Source organism: Balaenoptera acutorostrata, chromosome X (assembly GCF_949987535.1).
Source record: "Balaenoptera acutorostrata chromosome X, mBalAcu1.1, whole genome shotgun sequence".
NCBI classification, from domain to species: Eukaryota; Metazoa; Chordata; class Mammalia; order Artiodactyla; family Balaenopteridae; genus Balaenoptera; species Balaenoptera acutorostrata.
In genome coordinates this window covers 7,714,419-7,739,264 of record NC_080085.1, presented here as the reverse complement: position 1 = coordinate 7,739,264, position 24,846 = coordinate 7,714,419, and the positions used below count along the sequence as shown (strand labels likewise).

General features: G+C 46.0%; 1 protein-coding gene across 6 annotated transcripts in view; it reads right to left on the bottom strand.

Moving 5' to 3' along the window:
- Positions 1-6,689: 6,689 nt before the first annotated feature.
- Positions 6,690-24,846, bottom strand: part of WWC3 (WWC family member 3) — a 129,498-nt gene continuing 111,341 nt past the window's right edge. For 5 of the 6 annotated variants that reach the window (XM_057537802.1, XM_057537803.1, XM_057537800.1 and 2 more), the window contains 8 exons: positions 24,421-24,585; positions 23,846-23,997; positions 22,549-22,714; positions 15,295-15,459; positions 13,127-13,219; positions 11,102-11,329; positions 10,836-10,963; positions 6,690-9,429 (listed from right to left, as the gene is read on the bottom strand). In XM_057537802.1, coding sequence (XP_057393785.1) covers positions 9,363-9,429; positions 10,836-10,963; positions 11,102-11,329; positions 13,127-13,219; positions 15,295-15,459; positions 22,549-22,714; positions 23,846-23,997; positions 24,421-24,585 — 1,164 coding nt within the window. In that variant the 3' untranslated portion in view covers positions 6,690-9,362. Of the gene's footprint in view, positions 9,430-10,763; positions 10,964-11,101; positions 11,330-13,126; positions 13,220-15,294; positions 15,460-22,548; positions 22,715-23,845; positions 23,998-24,420; positions 24,586-24,846 lie in introns of all 6 variants that reach the window. The other variant, XM_057537801.1, reaches the window with a different exon arrangement.

Genomic DNA, 24,846 nt, shown 5'->3' with positions numbered 1-24,846 from the left:
GCTTGGCGGAAATGACTCAAGCAGAGGCACCTTCCTCGTCGTGGGGCGATTTTTTTTGCCAGTAGGTTAGTTTCACCTTCTCTTCTCCAGGTGATTGTTCAAGTGTGAAGAACATTACAGCAAACAGGCAATTCAGGAAAAGCCTAAAACTGGGGCGCACAGTTTTCAGCAGAATGAGATCACTTCCGACATCCTCCACCTCCACCCATGAAATTGTCCTTTTGGCAAGGACTTAAAAAAAAAAAAAAGATTACCCCCCCCATAAGAATGTAAATTGAACAATCTTCCTGGTGGGCTGTTTAGCAATTCCTACCAAAAACCTTGCAAATATGCGCGGGTTGAAACATACAGTGGGCCCGACAGCTATTGCTATCATTTGCTCCAGGAACTAGCCTCATTAGGAAAAAAGGAAAGGAACGGAAAGAATCGTGAAAGGAAAAATTGCTGCAATATTATTTATGACCTCAAAGCACCAGAAGCAAGTTAAGTGGCCAAAAACAGGATAGGTTAAGTTTATAAGACATCGGTACAACACAAGAATTAAAACGGATATGGTAATAGATACTTTTCGACATGGAAAGACATTCACGGTGTCTTAAATGAAAAAAAGCAAGCTCCAAAGCATTATGTGCTGAATGATCCGACGAATGTATGTAGATGTTGAAGGGAAGCAGAATATGCCACCCCCAAAATATGCCACTTGGCATACTGATTATTTTGAATTAAAGTTGCTTAAGAAACAGCCTGTGCAAAAAAAAGACACTCTGACCTTCCTTGGTCCCCCCAAAAGCATGTGAAGGTACCCTGCCCCCCACCAGGTGGATAAAAGGCATCCTTATTGCGGAGACAGGGAATTCACCACCTGGAAGGCTGTATAAACAAACCTTGTTACTTTCACTAATTTGCTAGCCCAAGCCCAAACCCCTTTGTTTCTCCAATTCTTCACAAACATATGGTTTCCTTGTCTAGAAGGTATAAAAGCTGCCTGCTTTGGTGACTTCTTGGAGTCTCAGAATTCTATGGGCTCCCCTACCGTAGGAAATTAAATTTGTTTCTCTCCTGTTAATCCATTTTATGTCAATTTAATTATTAGACCAGTCAAAAAACCTAGAAGGGAAGAAGGGAAGAGTTTCCCCCCCTACAGTTTAATATATTTATATCTACGCAAATGCCTTTGAACAGAGAAAACAACTGGGAAGCAAATTCACTAAAGTATCGACCTTAGTATTTCAATCATTAGTGAGATTAAGGGTATTTCTCATTTTCTTCTTTTTAGCTTAGCTGCATTTTCTAATTTTTCTACGATTAACATGCATTGCTTTTGTAACGAGAAACAGATATTGCTTTTTTTTTTAAAGCACTGTAGGAGACATAATCATGGATTATGTATATTTTGCTTTTTAACGCAGATTTCATTCCTTGAAGATTCTCAAATCATAACCGCAAAGCCCCGAGAGAACAATTCCTAATCATCCTAGGTTATTCTGCTCATAAAAATCTTTAGGAAGGAAGATGGCAGCTCAGAACTGGTGTTACCGTTTCATCGTCTGTAGGTCCAGCCTTAATTTCTCTTCCATTTAAATTCACTTCTTATTCTGCTATGTGTGAAGATTGAAAGATAGCCGTTAAGATCCTTCCTGAAAAGATTCTTCAAACACTTATGTAATAACCTTTGAGCTTTAATTTCTCCATACTGGCACCTTCTGTTTTCTTCACAGATTTCTACTTGTTAATCCCTTTGAATCTTTTACATTTTTTCCCTCCTATCTGCTGCTGGTACATTGGACAATGTCTGGGGACAGTTTTGGCTGCCACAACTCAGGGCGGGGGGTGGGGGTGCCCCTGGCATCTGGTGGGTGGAGGTCCAGGATGCTGCTCGCCATCCTACGGTGCCCAGGGCAGCCTTGCAACAGAGAATGTTCCAGCCCAGCATATCACTAGTGCCGAAGCAGAGAAACCCTGCTTATAAAGTATAATTTGAGGCACCCAAATCTTCCATTTCCCAGGCTTTTTTTTTTTTTTTTTTTTTTTTGGCCGAGTCCCGCAGCATGAGGGATCTTAACCCCCCCGCCCCCGACCAGGGATCAAACCCAGGCCCCCTGCAGTGGAAGCGCGGAGTCTTAACCACTGGACCTCCAGGGAAGGCCCTTCCCAGTCATTTTTTTTTTTTAAAGTTAAATTTTTTTTTAAATTAATTTATTTATTTACTTATGGCTGTGTTGGGTCTTCGCTTCTGTGTGAGGGCTTTCTCTAGCCGCGGCAAGTGGGGGCCACTCCTCATCGCGGTGCGCGGGCCTCTCACCATCGCGGCCCCTCCCGTTGCAGAGCACAGGCTCCAGACGCGCAGGCTCAGTAATTATGGCTCACGGGCCCAGTTGCTCCGCGGCATGTGGGATCCTCCCAGACCAGGGCTCGAACCCGTGTCCCCTGCATCGGCAGGCAGACTCCCAACCACTGCGCCACCAGGGAAGCCCCCAGTCATTTTTAAGAGTCCACCATTGTATAACATGCTGGAAGCTCTGCTTCATTATAATCCCTTAAATGTGGTACTGCTGGCACGTGGGAAGTATGATTGCCTGTATCTTCATAGACTATTTCAGAATTGATGCACAGGAAGCCGCAAAGGGTGGTTATCTCTGGGGAGCGGAGCCCAGTGACTGGGACACGGAGAGGGAAGGAAGTTTTCATAGACATGGAAGCATGCTACATGGTAAACAGAACAAAACAAAACAAAAAAACTGTCTCTGGGATACAGTGTTACACCAGAACCAACACTGTCTTCAAATGTTCTCAGACACCATCTTGAAGTATTACATAACAGCCATATGACAGTATTATTGTCTGTGCTATTTGTCAAGCTTCTGCAAGCCTCGATTTTCCCTTCTGGAAAGTGGGGAGCAGCAGAGGTAGTAAAAGGTTCCACCACCTGGGGGCATTTTGAGGCTTAAGTGAGGGCTCTGGAAAGAGTAAGCAGTGCTTTGCAGAGCCTTACTGGAGCCTGAGACGCAAGGAAAAATGTGTACCCCTATATATGCTTATCAAAATACCTAGCATATTTTGAGCCGAGTGGAAAAAGTTATAAAGACTCACAATCAAACACACACACACATCTATATATAAAGCCCCACGTGGCCCAGTTCATTTGCACGCCATTGTCAACTCACATAAACCCACCCACGGGGACAAGCAGGGCATGTAACCCCTGGCCAGTTGGACATAATTATTCCCCTTACACAGTAATACAGGGTAAAATTGCACTGCTTCAATATGCTAGCCTCTAGCCACAAGCTGCTATTCAAGTTTAAGTTAATTTAGATTAATAAAATTTAAAATTCAGGGACTTCCCTGATGGTCCAGAGGGTAAGACTCCGCACTCCCAATGCAGGGAGCCCAGGTTAAATCCCTGGTCGGGGAGCTGGGTCCCACATGCACGCCGCAGCTAAGACCTGGCACAGCCTAAATAAATAAATAAATATTTTTTAAAAATTAAAAAATTTTTTTTAAATAAATAAAATTCAGTTCCTTAGTCACACTAGCCACATGTCAAGTGCCTGATCGCCACATGTGGCTAGTGGCTACTATATTTTAATGCAGATACAAAACAATTCCATCATTGCAGATAGTTCTATTGGGCAGTGCTGTGAAGCATTTCTTTTAAACTAATTCCATTGCAATAAAACAATTTGTGTTTATTACCCAGGGGATTCTGCCTGTAACTGCAGAGTAGGAAAAGCAATCTGGCCAGAGTGTCGGTGGGTGGGAAGGACGGAAAAGCACAGATTCCAGAAAGCTGCGTGCCTCTTGCCACAGGTCCCAGGCACAATGTTTCCAAACACCAAAAGACGTGCAGCCTCTGCCTTTGGATGTAACCAAGGGCCTGCAAATCTTGTTCCAAAATGAGGTGGCAGTGTCTGATCACTTGTTTCAAAGCAAAAATTGAGATGCATGACAAGAAAATATTGTCTGTCTACCTAACAGAGACAGACAATAAATCTACAAACAATGACTAACCCAGCAGTAACGAGTACTCCTGGCACCAAGAAACCAAGTCTCCCTGGAGAAATGACCATTTCCAGGTCACAAACATCTGGTCAAGCAGGGTAGTGTTACCGAACCAAACTTGGTCCCCTCGCCCATGGAGCAGCAAAACCAATCTACTGACACCGGCTTGTGGTGAAGGAAAGCACAGCGTTTGTTGCAAGGCCAAGGAAGAACGGGAGGCTGAGCTCAAAAGATCCGAACTCCCCAGTGGCTTTCAGGGAAGGGTTTTTAAAGACAGTGTGAGGGAGAGGGTGACAGGGTGTGTTATCAGCTAGCTCGTGCACAATTCCCTCATTGGTTGATGGTGAGGTAACAGGGTGATGTTTCAGGAATCTCAGTCATCAACCTTCTGGTTCCAACTGGTTTGGGGTCTATGTGACCAGCATGCAATTAACTTCTTCCACCTGGTGGAGGTTTTAGTGTCTGCAGACAACTGAAGGGTATGGCCCAGGGTATTATCTATAGCCCCTGAGGAAGAACCAAAGGCCCTTGACCTTGTTTTACGGCTAAACTGTTATTAGTCTTACTTGAATATTTTTTGTTTCTGTTTTTTTTTTTCTTCTCTTATTAAATTTTTCTTTTTGGAACTCAGGGAAGGTTCAGGATGCTAAAGCTTTTCTACACACAAGAGGCGGGCAGGGGACACGGGGCCTGGGCAAGTGTCTGTCCCCAGGAAGGCTCTGTAGGGTCCCGCTCCGTTTCAGTAGCAAGGAAGCCATCTCAGACTCCTGGGGACATATAAAAAGGACCCAGCAGTCAACCAGTAGAGGTTGCCCCAGCTACAGAGGAGGGAATTTGAGCATTAATAAGGATAACAACTCCAATGGATTAAAGCACACCAAACATATTTAAATTTGTGTTAATAATAATGATACTAAAAAAAAAAATTCCAAAAACCAAAAACAAATTGGTCACCACTGTAACAGTGCTGGGGAAACAATTATTTTCAAAACTGGTCAATAAAGAAAAAAATCAAGCATTTATCTTGCTTTTCCCATACAAACTGTACCACTGGATAACCAAATAGACTAGTAAGTTTCTCTTTATAAAGGCATTTCAAAGTAAATAATAATGTTTTAAAAATTGAGAGAATATCATCATTTTGCAACCCTTAGTGAATTAATGGATCTATGTATTGATTATCAATAGTTGCAAACCTTATAAAAAGAAGCATTATTATAAGTCACCTGATGAAGGTATGTCTTGCCACCCGTCCCAGCCCCCAAAAAAGAAAGGAAAAAAACGAACTGGAATCTGATCAAGCTTTTATGTTCAACAACAGCTTTTTTTCAGCATTTATTTTTAGGAAATAAAGTTCAGAGGAACATGTTAAACTACCCCCAGGGATACAATGAGCCAAGTCCAGGCTGTGGGAGATCAGAAAACACACAATCTTGTTTCTTCAACAAATTACAAAGGTGTGTGTGTGGTAGGGGGGATGGATCCTGTGAATTAAAAACAGACACAACTGCACTGAGATGCCACTGTGCACCTATGAAGATGGCTATGATCAAAATGACAAGTGTTGGCCAGGAAGTGGAGAAACTGAAGCCCTTGTACGCTGCTGGTAGGAATATAAAATGGGCAGCTGCTTTGGAAAATAGTCTGGCAGTTCTTCAAATGGTTAAACATAGAATTACCATATGATCTAGAAATTCTACTTTTATGTATAGACCCAAGAGAAATAAAGACCTATGTCCACACAAAAGCTTGTACACAAATGTACACAGCAACATTATCCCTATTAGCCAAAAAGTGGAAACAACCCAAATGGCCATCAACTGCCGAACAAATAAACAGAATGTGGTCTATCTACACAAAGGAATATTACTCAGCAATAAAAAGGAGTGAAGTCCTGACACAGGCTACAATGTGGACGAGCCCAGAAGACATGATGCTGAGCGAACAAAGCCAACACACATAGCATGTGATTCTATTTCCAGGAAATGTCCAAAACAGGCATATCCACAGAGACAGAAAGATTAGCGGTTACCAGGGGCAGGGGGGAGGGGTAGAAATGGGGGTGACGGTTAACGGGCACAGGATTTCTTTTTACGGTGAGGAAGAAGTTCTACAATTGATTGTAGCATTTGCGCTACGAACATACTAAACTCCGAATATACTAAAAACTGATGAATTACATGCTTTAAAAGGGTGAATTGTATGGTATGTGAATTCTATCTCAAAAAAGCTCCCCCTCCCCCAAAAAAACCCACAGACTTAAAAAAAAATCCCAATAAACAGATATTTGGATTCTGTTCAGTTAAAAAAAAAAAAAGAATGACCTTGAGGCAAGTGAAAAGGTGAACCATGGATGATGAATGCCATTGAGGAGTTATTAAACGTTATGATGTGATAAGGATACTGTGTCTTTCTCTCTTAGCCATATGTACTGAAATGTTTCCAGCTCAACCAGAAAGGTGTATGGGATTTGCTTCAGAACACAGGAAGGGGGGGCAGGCAGAGGTGTAGACCAAACAAGATGGGCCAAGAATGGTCCATGGTTAAGGGGTAGGGAGAGGGCTGCATGTGTCTTCATTGTACTATTCTAGTTTCATACCTCTATTTTTATGTTGAAAAAATTTATAAACATTTTAATATATTTAAGCCTCTAACTACATTTTTTTAAAAAATCACACACATTTCCATTCTGTTCTTAAGGCAGGTTAGTTTAATTTTGTAGAAGAAATACTTTCAAACAATACAAATGACACAATTAGAACAGTGACAAAAATAGAGATGAATACTGATTATAACTTATTCCCACAACAGAAGGTTACTTATTTCCGTGGTGACAATTACATGACCAGATGAAGTGAAGACCGAATTCCCTTTTACTCATCACACTGTTTCTAAAGGACCCTGGTGGCAGACTTTGGATTGTCCAAGGCACGATTATGGGCAAACTTAAACATAAGAAAATACCCCTTAAGACGATAGGACTTCACTTTTCGGACATGTGGGATATCTTCCAGGGGGTGGGAGTCTTAACTAGTCGGAAGCTGCACAGTCAAATCACGAAAGAGAAGCCAATTAGGGTGCGTCGTGTCCTGCCTCCCGGGCTGGGCTCTGACGCTGTCCGTGTGCCACTTCCAGCACAGCCTGCGAGCAGCACGGAGCCCGTCACCTCCCCGTCCTTCATCTGCCTGGCTTTTCCTTCCTTTCTGACTATGGTCCCATTCAGGTGCGAAAGCAGACAGACACAGGAGGGAGGCGGGAGCAGCACGGGGGAACGGCGGCGCAGGACCCAGCGCTCCTGGAACTGACAGCAAAGCTGGGGCTGCATTTGTTTCCGGTGGGGCAGAGGAGGGATTTCTTTTCTTTTCTTTTCTTTTTTAACTCTGGGGTGGGGAAGCATTCCAAACAGAAACCTGTGTCTACTGGGCAGTGACATTTGCAAACCCTTGCGGGCTTTCTGTATTGGCACAGTGCGTCTCCCCGCGTTGCTACTTTGTAGGGGTTAGCAGGAAAGCTACCGCAACCCTTCCACCCACTTAGAGCCTCAAGTGGCAGTGTCTGAACAGAGGCCAGGCAACGCAGCCGGGGCTCTCCCACGTCTGGGCAGCCCCGCACCTCAGAGGCGTATGACTTGCTCTCCACACACCCCCGAGTCCAGCGGCAGCCAATCCGTCAGTCAGAAGTTTCAACCGCTGGGGACAGAGAGGGCCTGCCACCAACCTGACCCGTGCAGCAACGCTGTCTCCTGGGGGGCACTTCTGGCAAGCACTCATGTGTTTTGTCTCTCTACCTCTGTTGTGGGTATGTATGCAGGAAAATTAGCAAAAGAAAAAAGAAAAACAAAACCGAGACTAGAGGCAGAAATACACAGCAACAAGTGACAAGTGTGAAAAAGCACAGAGTTTTCAGCCTTACCACCACTGACAACTTCACTGTCCGTGATAGGTCACATGTCAATGAAATGCTTTTACAAAATTCATTTTTAATAAATGTGAAAAGGAAGGTGGGTTATACAAGGGAGTGCTTACAGACGAATGAGAAGAGAGATGCTGCTGATTAAGGGGGGAGGGGCACTTTCAAGGGAGGGGCAGAAAGACCCAGGAGGAGGGTTCCGTTTTCTCTTACATTTTGTGTGACTCACCTCATTTACTTCTCCGAGGCCTCATGAAGGAGAGTGCATTTCATATATAATAAATACGTATTAGGCGAACTATATACCACCTGGCGTTTTAAAAGGATGGTATAGTTTTATTACGTAAAGAATTTTTTCCTCATGAGCTAGTTCTAAGATTTCTTAAGAAATGTTGGGAAGACTCCAGTATGGGGCGAGGGCCTCTGATCGAAAGCACATGCTCTCCTGTGAGTGACTCGCTGGGTACTTGTAGCTCCCACGGAAGCTGGCTTCCTCAAAAAAGCGCCTTCAAAGGTTATCGTGTCCATGTCGTGACTGCTCTATGCATCAGCGGATCCAGTGACTCAGTGAAAACGCACCTTCCTTCTTCTCTTTTCACTTTCCTGCAGGGCAGAGCAGCAGAGCAGAAGCTCCACCACCGCCCTCCCTGTCGGTCAGGATCAGATGGGGCGGGCCGGAAAGGCAGGCTGGGCTGCTGTGGCCGGGTGAGGGTGGGCTGTGCGGCTGCCGCTGCCGGGGGCTCCGTGACCGGCCTCAGACCCGGGGTGGGCACGGAAACCAGGGGCTCTGGGTGCCCAGCCCGCGCGGGAGACCGAGCTCCGCAACGCGCACCCCACACTGACTTAGGACTGAGCCCCTAAGGCGGCATCTTAACAGCACACAACGGGTGCGAAAGTGTGCAATATACATGATCAATGCACACAGGAGAGACGGGGCGAGTGACGAGTTCAGCACACAGTGTTTGCGTTTCCGACGTCAGACACAAAACCGGCCCCAAAGATCCATTCTACCGCATGGCAAATACTGAAGAACAAAATTTCAGTCTTAAAATACATCTTAAAGTCAGTATTTTCCTTCAAGGAAAAAAAAAGTACTATAAATAAATTACAATACAGTGAATTTGCCTGAACTCACTTCGTTTCTGTCTTCCAGCCTTTAAGTCAAATAAAACAGCGTAAAAACTGTACACTCTTAACATGATAATTGATCTCTTATAAAATAACCTGTCTTCAGAGATGTCAATTTCACAACAAGGAAAAACCAAGCCCTGTTGCCGTCACTATTATAAAATATATATGTATAGATATATGTGTTTTGTTTTTATTTATTTTTTACAAAATGTGTATATTAATAGCTTTGCACAAATATTTTAAAGACAAATTTAGCTAGTCTAAGAACTTCATGAAAATAAAACAGGCAGATAAATACTTCATGTGTACAAAGCACTACATCAAACATCGTCGGCGGGCAGAGGAGGTACGTTAATCCTTGGTCTTGTAAAAAATGCTATCTTCTCCCTGCGATTGGAAAGAATTACAGGTTAGAGGCTGACAGAAATGCAGTGAAAGGTGGTAAGAGGCTCTGCCATCAATGACAGCTTTTCTTACTCAGAGAACACATTGAATTTCAATCCCCAGGAGCACATCTGTATACAGATTCTCTGAAGTTTCTTGCCCCAGCCCCCTCTCTAAATTGTAATAGAAGTTACAAAGCCCCATGAGGGCAAGGGTTTGTCTCCAGTGCCTAGAACAGTGCCTGGTATATGCAGATGCTCAGCAAATATTTCTTTATGAATAAATGAAAATCTATACAAGGAGTTCTAAATCATAGTTGAAGGAAGACAGCTATAGTGTTTTATACTCTTTTATGATGGGGAGGTAAAAATTCAGGGTATAAAAAAATTAGGACTAGAGGTCAGGCACATATTATTTAGCCCTAAAAAGGAACACTGCACTGATTCATGCTACAACATTGATGAACCTTAAAAATACTATCCTAAGTGAAAGAAGCCAAACACAAAAGACCACATACTGTATGACTTCTCTTATATGAAAGGTCCAGAACAGGCAAACCCACAGAGATGGAAAGGAGAATGGTGGCCGCCAGGAGCTGACGAGAGGTTGGCATGGGGAGTGACTGCTTAACGGGGGTACAGGGTTTCCTTCTGGGGTGATGGAAATGTTCTGGAACTGAATAGAGATTGTGACTGTACTAAATGCCATGGAATTGTTCACTTTAAAATGGTTAATCTTATGCTTCGTGAACTTCACCTGAATTTTTTAAAAAGCCAGACACAAAAGAAAATAGATTAACTGGGGGATTTTCCTCATATAAAAAATAAAAACAGGGAAAGCTAATCTACGCTATTCAAATTCAAGATGGTGGTTATTCTGGTGTGGGAAATCTGGGGGTGCTGATAACATTTGATTCTTGCCATGTAGGGTTTATGACAATTCACTGAAATATTTCATATATAGGACGATATGCACACTTTCCTGTATGTCTATTATGCTTCAATCAAAAGTTAACTAAAAAGGCAAAGGTGATACACATATGTATCTATATGTAGATCACTGTGCTGTTTACAAGAGCAAACATTTGGAAAGAAGCAGGGTATAAAATAGGTAAATTATATCTGTTAGATGAGACATTACAGCCAAAGAAGATAACAGATGACGTGGCAACATGGGGTATTTTAATTTAAAAAGAGCTAAATGCAAACTCGAACCCACACTGTGATTACAAGCAGCATGAAAAAAACAGTGTTCGGAAGAAAATGTGCACATTGCTAATAGCAGGGGAGATTCCAGCTTTGTCCTCCACTTCCTTGTGGGTCTGTCTCAATACTTACTTTACTCTTTATAATGACAAAGGTATGACAGTAGAAAGCAAGCGGGAGAGTGAGGCCTGGGCTTCTCCCCACCTGAACGCCTGCACTTGGATGGGCTCTTTGAGGTTCTGCACGCGCAGCTGGCACACCCCTTTGGAGGCCTTCTTCAGCATCTTCTCAGCTGCCTGTTCTTGATGGAAGTCAAGTTTGGTCTGTCTCGTCTGCAACAGCAACGCGGGGTGAACCAGACGGGTTTGCTTCCAGTTTCAAGGAAGAGCGATGGAAGCCCCTGCCAGCTCCGGGCACCGGGAGGGGAGAAAGGCCCGCCCCCTCCCCCCGCTGGCGGGCCGGGGCCTCACCTGCCTCTCGGCCTCCCGCAGCAGGCTCCGGAAGCGCTCGTCGCGCAGCAGCCAGGCCGGGGGCTCGGCGTGGCCGCGGAGCTGGGCGTCCTCCAGGCGCTGGCGCAGCTCGCGCAGGGCGCACAGCTCCTCGTTCAGCTGCCGCTGCCGCGTCCGCGACGCCTGGAGGTCCAGCTCCAGGTCCAGGGACGTGCGCGCCGCCAGCGCCGCCAGGGAGGACCTGCAGGGCTGCGAGACCGCGGCCGTGAGCGCGCCCACCCCGCCCGCGCCCTGCCTGCAGCTTCTTCCCCGAGTGACCGACCCCACTGGAGGGAGACACCCGCAGCGTGGCCCGACGCCAACACAACACGCACGTGGGCGACACGGGTTCAAACCTCCACTCCGGTAACGAGCCAGTGACAGCAAAGTGTCCGCTGTAAGGACGACCTAGGCTTTGGCTAAAGCGCAGAGAAACAGACCCTCTCACACGGGGCAGGAAGGCGTCATCTTTCTCAAGTGCTACTTGACAATATAAGCAAGAGCCACAAAATGTGTGTTTTCTTTGGTTCTGAAATTTCATTTGACTTGCATCTGAAAGGCATAGCTGATGATGTGCAAAAGGTTTATGACAGAAAAAATCCTAAATACCTAACAAGAGAAGAGTGATCAAATACATTATAAGGCCAGCAGAAAACGCAGCTATTGTAAAAAGATGAAAAGTATACCGACGTGGCAAAATCTTAATGATCTACTGTATAACGGGAAAAAGCACGTTATAAACCACGCTGAGGGCTTTCTGGTTAAACACACACAGGCTGTCAAAAACGCTGCTCCCCAGGGAATTCCCTGGTAGTCCAATGGTTACGCCTCCCCGCTTCCAATGCTGGGGTGCGAGTTCCATCCCTGGTCAGAGAACTAAGACTGCAAGCTGCGCAGCGAGGCCAAACAACAACAACAACAACGACAAAACGTTCCTCCCCACATAAGCCTGAAGTAAGCAAGTCTCCCGTTTTCAAGAAGGTTCTAAGACGAGAATAGAATTTTGTACACGGAGCTGAGAGCAGTACTTCCCAACCCATGGCAAACAACGCTGGGGAAGGCAGTTGGTGCAACAAAAGCACAAATCCACGAGCCTATCAGCGTTGTTGGGAGGACTGAATAACTGTATGCGTTTTACACACCCATAACACTCTTCTGCACATATGCAGAAGTTAAATGCAAATATAAGTGACTTAATAAACACGAACTCATTTAAAAGCTCTGCTGAATTCATAGCAGAGCTCACTGGTTCCCAACCAGGGGTGACTTGGGCCCTCGGGGGACAGTTTTGGTCGTCACAACTGGGGGAGGGGCTGATACTGGCAACTAGTGAGTCAAGGCCAGGGATGCAGCTCAACGGCCCACAGTGCACAGGACGGCCCCCAACAAAGACAGACCTAGGCCAAAATGCCAACAGCATGGCTGCTGAGAAATACTTTTGTTGCTGAGTTATGTGTTTTCTTATCATTCTCTGTCAGCGGCTACTCTAAATACAACCACCACAAGGAGATCTGGGAACTTTTTTTCTTTCAAAGAATTCTTGCCCGGGCAAGTCAGGGAACCACTACCTTACAAATTAAAAGTAGCAAAACTGTGTAAAGTGGCGTGATGTGGAGAAAAAATTCGGTGTATAGAAAGGAAAACTGTAGAACAGTCCTATGTAGGAGAATGCTCCACGTTGAAAGACTCAAATTTTCTAAACTGTATATATACTCCCTTGTCAAAAAAGAGAGAAGAATCTCTTATACAGAATGGCTGTTTATTAATTTATTATGTTGTAAAATGTAAAGATCCTGTATTATCTTAGATTATGACATTATCTTAGGAAATTAACAAATATTGGTAACATATTGACATTATATACACTTTTAAAAATTACACCTAAGTAAACAAGGAAATAAACCTATCACCTTTCAATTCATCTTACCTAAAATACTACGTCTTCAGGTGCGTAGAAATAACTCCCAGCGTACATACAGACGGCATATTAGTCTACGCGGCACATACCTGCTTATAGCGAAGGGTTCGTCTTTCCAAAGTGTTTCGGACAAAGGGGGACTTCCGGGGCAGCGTTGAACTGTCGCTGTCACTGCGATAAAGCTACACCAAAAAGACTGAGGTTCAGAAACACTTCCTCAAGAATTCAACATTCATTCTCTGTGTACTCTGAACTGGATTATTTTGTTTCTCGTGCAGGTACTCAAACAGTTATGACGTTTAGAGCTTTTACCAAGACTTTGGGTTTCGCTTACAAGAAAACCCTACACAAGAGTTTCAAGCCAAACAAAGACAAACCAAATGAGCACAGCAACCCCCAGCCCCACCCCTCCTTCAGGTCCATCAGCCGGACCAGCTGAGGTTTTCCAGGCTAATCGAGCAACACAATTTCAGTCCTATCAATGCCAACTGCCACTTGATATGGTGTGACGCTCATGAAAACCCGCACTCTCCTCAGCGCTTTTCACTTTTTATCAGTCATTCTCATTTGCTGTGTTTCTAGCTTTGGCAAGAGCTGGGAAGACTGGCGTTCCAGAAAAGAGCCTCGTTCCTGGCAGGAGGACAAGCCCACACCACTAACACCCACCCTGCCCATCAAGGGAAAAGACCTGGCTTTAAAAAGAAAAATAAATAATGCCGACTTCACGGGAGCCGAGACGTTACGTATTTCATTTGGCGGCAGGTTTTCATTTCAGGATCAACATAATATCTGTGTGAAAGCAAAGTCCTGGCCTTCACGGCCTTACTTTCCATGCCAATGAACCCCAGATATCAGGAAATGTCGCAGCCCTGCACTTACATGCCTCCCCTTCATCACAAACATATAATATAAACACAAAGAGGCCTCTAGAAGCATCGCCGGCCAGTGCGTGCCTTCGAGCAGGGCGCAAAGCCCAGTGCAGGGGCTGGAGGCCTGTCTCTGGGGAGGTGAAGGGCTCCCTCCGTCACCACCCTGTTCTCAGCAAGCAGGCTGGAGGCTGCTCCACAGGGGCTCGGCAGGAGTCTAGGATTAGGAAGGGTGGTCTTCGATCAGGCGCCTCCAGCCGCGTGATGAAGCATCAGGCCCCACAGGGCTGCAGCCTGATGGGGCGGGAGTGCCCCGCCTGACCCTGGGCTGCCCGGGGCAGCGCGACCGGGGCACCTCGCCGCGTGGGGAGAGGAGCTGCAGGCCTCGCGGACGTGGCCACCCGGGCCTCAGCCCCTGTTGCTCCCTCCTGTGAGTAAAGGCTTCCCTCCCCAAGAAAGGTGGGCTCCCTGCTCAGCTCCTGGGCAGTGACCTGTAAGTCCCTAGAACGTTCTAAGTGTCTCTGTTTACCTGGGGACCTTGGCCCGGCCACACAGTCCCTGCTGACAATGTGAGGGGGGCCCTGGGCCACCAACTTGACCCTGGAGGGGCTGGAGACGAAGGTCAGCCACGCCGGCCACCAGCTGTGCCTCGTGACGACCCCCACAAAACCCCTGGGCACCAAGCCTCGGGTGAGCGCCCCTGGTCGGCTGTGCTCCGGGCACGCTGCCACTGCTCCGAGAGGTGAGAGCTCCCGCACAAATCCGCTGCGGGAGAAGGGCTGGAAGCTCCGCCCGGTCTCTCCGCAGCGCTGCCCGTCGCCTCTTCCCTCTGCGCGTCGGTCTGCACCCCTTCCCTGCGGCGCACCATCATCGTGGCTACAACGGCTTTTCTGAGTTCCGTGAGTCCTAGCCAATTTCTGAGCCTGAGGGTGGGCCTGGGGACCCCTCAGTGTCTCCCACGTAGGCCTGAGGGTCTGCCTCTCTCATATGCTCAAACTCTGGCTTTGCCCTAATGCAGCGGCTCCTTGGCAGCCCCTTCAAGGGAAGATGCTTTCTCCAACGAGCCCCGTTAGAGGAGCGGGAGGGTCAAAGCTCTCCTCGAGCCAAACGGCGCCCCCAGTCTGCTGCGTCGTGAGCACTTACCCTCAACAGCGCCTCGTCTCTGCTAGGCCGTGCCGTCACTGTCACACGGCCACGGCCGGCCAACCTCCAACCTGCTGTCCTGTCTCCACGGACCACAGCAGGTGGGGTCTCCCCCTCCACCTGTCTCAGAGTTCTCAACCCTGCGTGCAGGTGAGGACCAGCCGGGAGCTCCAACCCTCTGCTGCCCAGCCCCGCCCGCGACCGATGAAGAATCCTTCCAGGCAGGTGGCAAAGGACTCCCGACTTACTCTGCAGACGTACTGGCTTCGTGCTCCGGGCGAGAAAGTCTGGGAACGCACAATGGTGCTGCTCCGCGTGAAGGGCGAGCCGCGGGCCCTGCGGCCAGGCCTCTCCTTCGGCAGACTCGCCACCTCTTCCGGGAAGAGATCTTCTGTGTTGGTTTCCTTATCAACCTAGATAGTAATTTATTGTTTACCACGACTCTTTCTAGAACACAAGCATTAAATTAGCGTAGTCACCAAACAACCCTGCCATTTCCACTGGAGGTCTAAGTGGCATTTCACACTTAACACGTCCAAAATGGAATTTCTGATATTCCCTCTGCCAAGGATCTCTACTTTCCCATTTGTTCCAGCAAAAAAAGTGTTCGTGTCATTCTGGACCCAGCTCTCTTTCATACACCCTATATCTGGTCCAAGATTAAATCCTGTTGGCTCTGTGTTCGAGATTAAGCATGTTTTGACCTCCTATCACCAACCCTCCATCTGGGTCACCATCGTCTTGTGCCTGATTAGTGCAGGAGGCTTCTCACCCGTCTCCTGGATTCCATGCCTCCCTCCTCCCTTCAAACCCTTCTCAACACAGCACCAGGGACATCCTGGTAAAAACTGAAGTCAGACCCAGCAATTCCACTCCTAGGTGTATACCGAAAAGACCTGAAAACAGGTGTTCAAACAAATACTTGCACACAAATGTTCATAGCAGCCTTATTCAAACAGCCAAAAGGTGGAAGTAGTCCAAACATCCACGGGCGGATGAGCAGATAAACAAAACGTGGCATACTCATGCAAGCGATGAGAAGGAGGGAAGTGCTAGTAGATACTACAATCTGATGTACCTTGAAAACATTAGGCTGAGTTAAAGAGGCCAGTCACAAGAGGCCACATGCTGTATGAGCCATTCATTCATTAATTTTTATTGAAGCATAACTGACTTACTATGTTATATTAGCTTCAGGTGTTCAACATACTGATTCCATATTTTAATACATTACAAAACGATCACCATGATAAGTCTAGTTACTGTCTGTCACCATACAGAGTCAACACAATATTATTGACCTTATACCCTATGCTGTACATTACATCCCCGTGACTTACTTATTTTATAACTGGAAGTTTGTACCTCTTAATCTCCATCACTTATTTCCCTCATCCCCACCCACTCAACACCCCTGGCAACCACCAGTTTTGTTCTCTGTATCTCTGAGTCTGTTTCTGTTTTGTTATGGTTGTTCATTTGTTTTGTTTTGTTTTTAATTCTACATATAAGCGAAATCATGCAGTATTTCTCTTTCTCCGACTTATTTAGCATAATACCCTCTAGGTCCATCTGTGCTATTGTAAATGGCAAGATTTCCTTCTTCTTTATGGCCAGTATTTCACTGCATATTATGTATATACATATGTATGTATATATATGTGTGTCTGTGTGTATACATATATACACACATATATACCCCATCTTCTTTACCCATTCATCTATTGACAATGGACACTTAGGTTGTTTCCATATCTTGGCTATTGTAAATAATGCTGTAATAAGTACAGGGGTGCATATATCTTTTCTAACTAGCGTTTTTGCTTTCTTCAGAAAAATACCCAGAAGTGGAACTGCAAGATGGTGTGGCAGTTCAACTTTTAACTTTCTGAAGAACCTGCTTACTGTTTTCCACATTGGTGACACCAATTTACATTCCCACCAACAGTGCACAAGGGTTCCCTTTTCTCTACATCCTCTCCAATGTTTGTTATTTGCTGTCTTTTTGATGATAGCCATTCTGACAAGTATGAGGTGATACCTCATTGTGGTTCTGATGTGCATTTCCCTAATGATTAGTGACACTGAGCATCTTTTCATGTGTCTGTTGGCCATCTGAATGTCTTCTTTGGAAAAATGTCTACTCAAGTCCTCTGCCTAGTTTTTAATCAGGTTGGTTGTTTTTTTGATGTTGAGTTGTCCGAGTTCTCTGTATATTTTGGTATTAACCCCTCATCGGATATAACATTTGCAACTATCTTCTCCCATTCAGCAGGCTGCATTTCTGTTTTGTTGATAGTTTCCTTCACTGTGCAACAGCGTTTTAATTTGATAAAGTCTCATTTGTTTTTTGTTTGTTTGCTTCCCTTGCCTGAGGAGAGATATCCTAAAATACATTGCTAAGACTGATGTCCAAGAGCATACCTACCGAAGCTTTCTTCTAGGAGTTTTATGGTTTCAGATCTTACATTTAAGTCTTTAAACATTTTAAAATGGAATGAGAAAGTAGTCCAGTTTGATTCTTTTGTATGTAGCTGTCCAGTTTTCCCAACACCATTTAATGAAGAGGCTGTCTTTTCCCCTCTGTATTTTCTTGCATCCTTCATCATAGATTAGTTGATTATATAAGTGTGGGTTTATTTCTGGGCTCTCTACTCTGTTCCACTGACCCATGTGTCTTTTTTTGTGTGCCAGTAGCATGCTGCTTTGATTACTGTAGCTTTGTAGTACAGTTTGAAATCAGGGAGCATGATACCTCCAGCTCTATTCTTCTTCCTCAAGGTTGTTTTGGCTATTCAGGGTCTTTTGTGTTTCCATACAGTTTTTGGATTATTTTTTCTAGTTCTGTGAAAAATGCCGTTGGTATTTTGATAGGGATTGCATTCAATCTATGGATTGGCTTGGGTAGTATGGTCATTTTAACATGAATTCTTCCAATCCATGAGCATGGTGTATCCTTCCATTTGTTTGTGTTGTCTTCAATTTCTGTCATCAATGACTTAACACTTTTCTGAGTACAGGTCTTTTACCTCCTTGGTTAGATTTCTTCCTGGGTATTTTATTCTTTTTGATGCAGCTGTAAACTGAATTATTTTCTTAATTTCTCTTTCTGATAGTTCATTGTTAGTTGTATAGAACTGCAGACGATTTCCATATATTAATTTTATATCCCTTAACTTTAAATGTTGCCACTTTACCGAATTCACTGATGAGGTCTGGTAGATTTTTGGTCACGTCTTTAGGGTTTTCTATGTATAGTATCATGTCACCTGCAAACAGTGACAGTTTTACTTCCTTTCCAATTTGGATTCCTTTTACTTCTTTCTCTTGTCTGATTGCTGTGGCTAGGGCTTCCAATACTATGTTGAATAAAAGTGGCGAGATGGGCCTTGCTCCTGATCTTAGAGGAAATGCTTTCAGCTTTTCACCACTGAATATGATGATAGCTGTGGACTTATCATATATGGCCATATATGGTCGAGTTATGTTCCCTCTATACCAACTTTCTGGAGACCTTTCATCACAAATGGATGCTGAATTTTGTCAAAAGCTTTTTCTGCATCTACTGACATGATCTTGATTTTTATTCTTCAATTTGCTAACATGGTGTATATCTCTTGGATTGATTTGTGGATACTGAACAATCCTTGCATCCCTGGGATACATCCCACTTGAGCATGGTTTATGATCCTTTTAATATATTGTTGGATTTGGTTTGCTAGTATTTTGTTGAGCATTTTTGCATCTATGTTCATGAGTGATATTGGCCTGTTGCTTTATTTTTTTGTGGTGTCTTTGGTTTTGGTCGGGGTGATGGTGGCCTCATAGAATGAGTTCAGAAGCACTCCTTCCTCTTCAATTTTTGGGAATAGTTTGAGAAGAATGAGTGTTAACTCTTCTTTAAATGTTTGGTAGAATTCACCTGTGAAGCTATCTGATCCTGAACTTTTGTTTGTTGGGAGTTTTTAAATTACTGATTCAGTTTCATTACTGATAATCGGTCTGTTCATATTTTCTATTTCTTTCTGATTCAGTTTTGGGAAATTGTATGTTTCTAGGAATTCATCCATTTCTTCTAGGTTATCCAGTTTACTGGCATACGACTGTTCATAGTAATCTCTTACGATCCTTTGTGTTTCTGTGGTGTCAGTTGTAACTTCTTTTTTTCGTTTCTTTTTTTTCTTTTTTTTGCTGTGCCATGTAGTCTGTGAGTCTTAACCACTGGACCACCAGGGAAGTCCCCTCTTTTTTTCATTTCTGATTTTATTTATTTAGGCTCTCTTTTTTTCTTGAAGAGTCTAAAGGTTTACCAATTTTGTTTATCTTTTCAAAGAACCACTTCTTAGTTTCACTGATATTTTCTATTGTTCTTTTTAGTCTCTTTCATTAAGTTCTGCTCTGATCTTTCTTTCTTTCCTTCTACTAACTTTGGATCTTATTTGTTCTTCTTTTTCTAGTTCCTTTAGGTGTTAAAAAAACAACTCCCAAATGCAGATTTTCGACTGTGAGGTGGGTCAGCACCCTTAACCCCGGTGTTGTTCAAGGGTCAACTGCAGTTGTACTTTTGGTACACCTGTGGGTGGAGGTGAGCTCTTCCCTACTCTGTCATCTTGGCTACGATCCCCTGGAGTCTGATCTTTTAAACCCTGGATGATTCCATTTACACAAAACATCCAGAATTGGCAAATCCATAGAAACAAAGCAGATTGGTGGTTGCCAGGGGTCGGGGAGAGATAAGGGAGAGTGAATGCTAATGGTTATGGGGTTTTACTTTGGGGTGAAAGAAACATTTTGGTACCAGAGAGAAGTGGTGGTTGCACAACATTGTAAATGTATTCAAAGTCACTGAAATGTCCACTTTGAAAGGGTTCATTTTATGAGAATTTCATGTCAATAAATTATTCTAGGAAAAAAATTAAAAAGTGAGTCAGATCACATCACCCCTGGGTTCAAAACTATCCACCCGTTTTCCAATGCTCTCAAGAGAAAAAGCAAGAGTCCTGAGTAGGCCCTGTATGATGTGGCCCCTTGACTCCCTCTGTCCTCAGCTCTGATGCCTCCTTACCCCGACCCCACCTGCACTTGCAGCTCCCTGCACCTGAATGCCCATCCCCAGCCCCACACAAGGCTCCCAGACTCCTTCCTTAAGGACTTTGCTCAAAAACTGCCTTCTCAGTGAGACTTCTATGACCTTTCATTTCTATTATAAAAAATACATAAAATTAACCATCGTGGACTTCCCTGGTGGTGCAGTGGTTAAGAATCCACCCGCCAATGCAGGGGACACAGATTTGAGCCCTGGTCCGGGAAGATCCCACATGCCGCGGAGCAACTAAGCCCGTGCACCACAACTACTGAGCCTGCGTGCCACAACTACTGAAGCCTGCGCGCCTAGAGCCCAGACTCCACAATGAGAAGCCACCACAATGAGAAGCCTGCACATCACAATGAAAGGGAGCCCCTGCTCTCCGCAACTAAAGAAAGCCCACATGCAGCAACGAAGACCCAACGCAGCCAACAATAAATAAGTAAAATTTACCATTGTAACGACTTTTCATTGTGCGGTTCAGTAGTATTAAATATACTTACATTGTTGTGAAAGAGATCTCTAGAATTTTTTCACCTTCCCAAACTGAACTCTGTCCCCATTCAACAACTCCCCATTTCCCCATCTCTAGCCCCTGGTAACCACCATTCCACTTTCTGTCTCTATGAATTTAATTACTTTAGGAATCTCATATAAGTGGAATCGTATAGGATTCATTTTTTTGTGACTGGCTTATTTCACTTAGCACAATGTCTTCAAGCTTCATCCATGTTGTAGCCTGTGATGTGACTTCCTTCCTTTTTAAGGCTAATATTCTATAGTACATATATACCACTTTTTCCTTATCCATTCAGCTGTCGATGGACACATGGGCTGCTTCCACCTCTTGGCTACTGTGAATAATGCTGCTATGAATGTGGATGTGCAAGTATCTCTTGGAGACCTGCTTTCAGCTCTTTTGGATGTACATCCAGAAGTGGAATTGCTAGATCATATGGTATTTCTATTTTTAATTTTTTTAAAAAATAGATTTATTTATTTATTTATTTTTGGCTACGTTGGGTCTGTACTGCTGCGCACAGGCGCTGCGCACAGGCTTTCTCTAGTTGCGGCGAGCAGGGGCTACTCCTTGTTGCGGTGCGCGGGCTTCTCATCGCCGTGGCTTGTTTTTGTTGCCGAGCATGGGCGCGCGGGCCGTGTGGCTCACAGGCTTAGTTGCTCCGTGGCATGTGGGATCTTCCCGGACCAGGGCTTGAACCCGTGTCCCCTGCATTGGTAGGCGGATTCTTAACCACTGCACCACCAGGGAAGTCCCTATTTTTAATTTTTTGAGGAACCTCCATACTGTTTTCTATAGCGGCTGCACCATTTTACAGTCCTGATGTTTGTAGATACCAATTTACACTTCTAAATGTAACCCTTTCTAAAACGGTAATTCTTTCTAAAAATGCAAACCCTGCTTCCCTACCATCTCATTCTTCAGTAGCCCCTTTGACTATCTCAAACGCTGCTGTATTTTACTGTTTTACCCTGTCTGTTGCCCACAGGGCAGGACTTTCCATTTGTTTCTTTGCTGTTGCATCTGCAATGCCTGGCAGCTACCACATGCACATGGAAAGAGAGTGCAAATGTGGTGAAGAACTAACAACTGGGGAGTCTAGGTGAAGGGGATACGAGTATGCGTTGTACTATTCTAGCAACTTCTCTGTAGATCTGAAGTGCTTCAAAATTAAAAGTTGAGGGAGGAGGACACACCAAGCTAGCCTCGCACAGCTACTGCCCCTGACGTGGGCCAATGCTCGCCAAAGTCTTAGAAAGAGGAATAATGGCCATGACCGGCAGCCGCGCCCAGAACATCTCCGCCCGAGGCACTGCATGGGCTGCAGTGCGGGAGGCTGCCAGCGGGAGGCTCTCACTTTTCTCAGGACCTGTGTTTTGGACTGAGATCAGGGGCTGTGCTGGTAGACGTTCTGATGAGTTGAACAGTTGGGAAACAAAGTTGCAATCGAGCACTGATACAGTGTCTCCCAACCCCACTGGGTTCCTTAGACATTTGTCACCACAAACCTGAAAGATTTCCCCACTGGAGATACGGTGATGGGCACAACTAGGATCGGGTGAACAGAAGGGCCAAAAGGATGCTTCGCTGCTCTTAATGTCACAAACGGAGAACAACGACAAGCGTCCAAAACCTTAGGGACCCACGAAACACCCTGAGCCACACGCGGCCCTGAAGAGGGCACATGAAGGAGTAAAAATCCACCCCTTTTAGTTGTCCTTTCCTTTTAATTTAAAGTAGACAGACGTTTCCATGGTACCTGCTGTTTACAGATCTGAGGCCACTCACTTCAATTCCCTCGCGTAGGGCACACAGCCCCTCCTTCCAGGGCAGTGCCTGGTGCTGTGCGGCAAAACATCAGGGGCTCCACGAAATCCTTTGTCCTTTTCTGCTTACCTTCAGAGGTGGGGGCTGAAGTTCCTCGGGGCCGTAAGGGTCTGCCTGGCCAGCAAACGTGTGTCCGTGGATGGAGCTGACAGCAACGCAGCAGGGCTCTGGGTGCGGGGGGCTGGTCTGGGCGCAGCTGCTACAGCCACTATCCACCGAGTCGGCTTGCCAACTCCTGAAGGCGGGCATGGCAAAAGCCCCCAAGACGTTCATCAGGGCACTGACTTTACTGCTGCACCCAGGGCACAGCAGCAGAGACGCCCCATATTTGCTTCCAATGACTGAAGACGGTTGCTTTTCTCATAAAATGAAAGGCAGTTCTGTCTCATAGGGAAGACAGAGCTACAAGGCCTTTCATTAAGAGGGTCCGTCTGTCTGTATCGCCCAATTGCAGCCGCTGAAGATGCCAGCAGCCCGGAACCCTCTCTCCCCGAGCCCTCCCAGCCTCCTGCCCATCCCTGAACACACACTCTTCTCCCCCTCTGCCATGCACTTTCCCTTCCGAAAATAAATTCCTCTTGAAAATAAATCCAGAGAAAGCTATTAGGAAGAAGTAGCAAGCTTTGGAAACATGACGCTCTCTATGGAAAACCGTGGAAGTAAAGCAACATGAAAGTGCTGCCGGAAAGGACCCGCCGGGAAGCGATTCACTCGCGGTGCCTGCCCATCTGAGCTGCTCCTCTACTGCAGACACGTCTGCCCCACCCCGAGTCAAGCGTTCACCCACGGGCTGCTCCGGGGAAGAGGTAAAGGGGCATCGCACGATTCCATTTACAAGAAAGGCCCAGCACAGGCAAATCCCTGGAGATGGCAGGCAGACGGGCAGTCGCCAGGGGCTGGGAGGACCGGGCGGACTGTTAATGGGTATGGGGTTTCCTTTCGGCACGACGAAAACGCCCTCAACTTGAGTGTGATGTTGGCGGCACAGCTCTGTGCCTGCGCTACAAACCAGCCAATTGTCCACTTAATGGGTGAACCGTACGGTAGGGAGATTATATCCCAATAAAGCAGTTAATAAAGAAAAAGGCAAAACTTAAAGGGCCCTATTGTATTCAATCCGGGCAGAGGGAGTCCCTCAACAGCCCCCTCTTTGAGAGAAATTCGGGGAACAGAAGGAAAGGTGAAAAGCCTGCGCGTAGAGCTGGGGTCAATGTACTGCCCTCGTGCAGACTGGCGTACAATCCCCCGTGAGAATCCCGACTTCTGGGCAAAGGTACCGAAGAGTCGCCGCACACACTCTACATGGCGTTGTGTCTGACGAACATCCCGGCTGCCTCTCCCCCGAGGGGCTGCTGGCCGCGCGCACCTCTCGGACACGGCCTCGGCCTGCTCCTCCTTGCGCTCCATCTCCAAGATCTCCTCCTCCGTGTACTCCAGCTTCACCCGCTCCTCGGCCAGCTCTCTCTCCACCGCCTGCAGCTGGGCCGTGGTTCTCGCCAGCAGCACCGTCACCGCGTCCTACAGGACGAAAGGGATGCTGCCGAGAAGCAGCCGAGGCCAGCGGCGTGCGGGCGGCAAAGCGGAAAGCAGGCGCGTGCACGGCCCGTGGGGAGCATCCCTGCTACCGGGCTGGTGGCCGCCCCCGGCTGCTCTCCAGCAGGAAGCAGCTCACCCCCGGTTGACAGCAAGACGGTAACTTGGCCTTTCCATGTAGCTCTGAGGACTCAAATTTTAAAGCAACCAACGCATCACTCATGATCATGAACATGTTGCATTAAAGAACATCATCATGAATGGCCACATACATCACTACAGTCCGTTTTTATTACTTCCCTTGAAACCCTGCTTCTTCATCGCCACTGTGTTCTAAGACTAAGTCTACACACGTTTCTTAGAAACAATGTCCCCAGGAAAAGCCCGTCTCAAAGCCAGGCCACCTACTGTCTTTCCAGACGTGGTGGGTGCAGGGTCCCGGAAGTCGCTGTGTCCCAGCCGCTCGTCCTCCCGCCGGGGCGGCTCGGGGCCAGTGAACACCTGCACCGAGTACCAGCGCAGCTGCATCTCGCTCGAACCATCGTAATCAGCCAAGTTAATCTGAGCAATGCCCTGTGTGGTGTTAAAAAAAAAAAAAAAAGCAGAACAGGCCCTGAATGACTGCACCTTAACAACCAATGGGCATCAAGGTCACCCTTTAATCTTAAGCAGAAAGGCCATACAATGTATCACTGCTATTCAAAGGACTGCAGTAAAATGAAAGTCATCGAAAAGGATCGTAATGGGGGTGGCTCCTTGCTTGCTTTTTCAGCCCAATCAGAAAGTGCTAGAAGGGGAACAGGGGCAGAGAATGGACAATGTGGAATGGTGGGT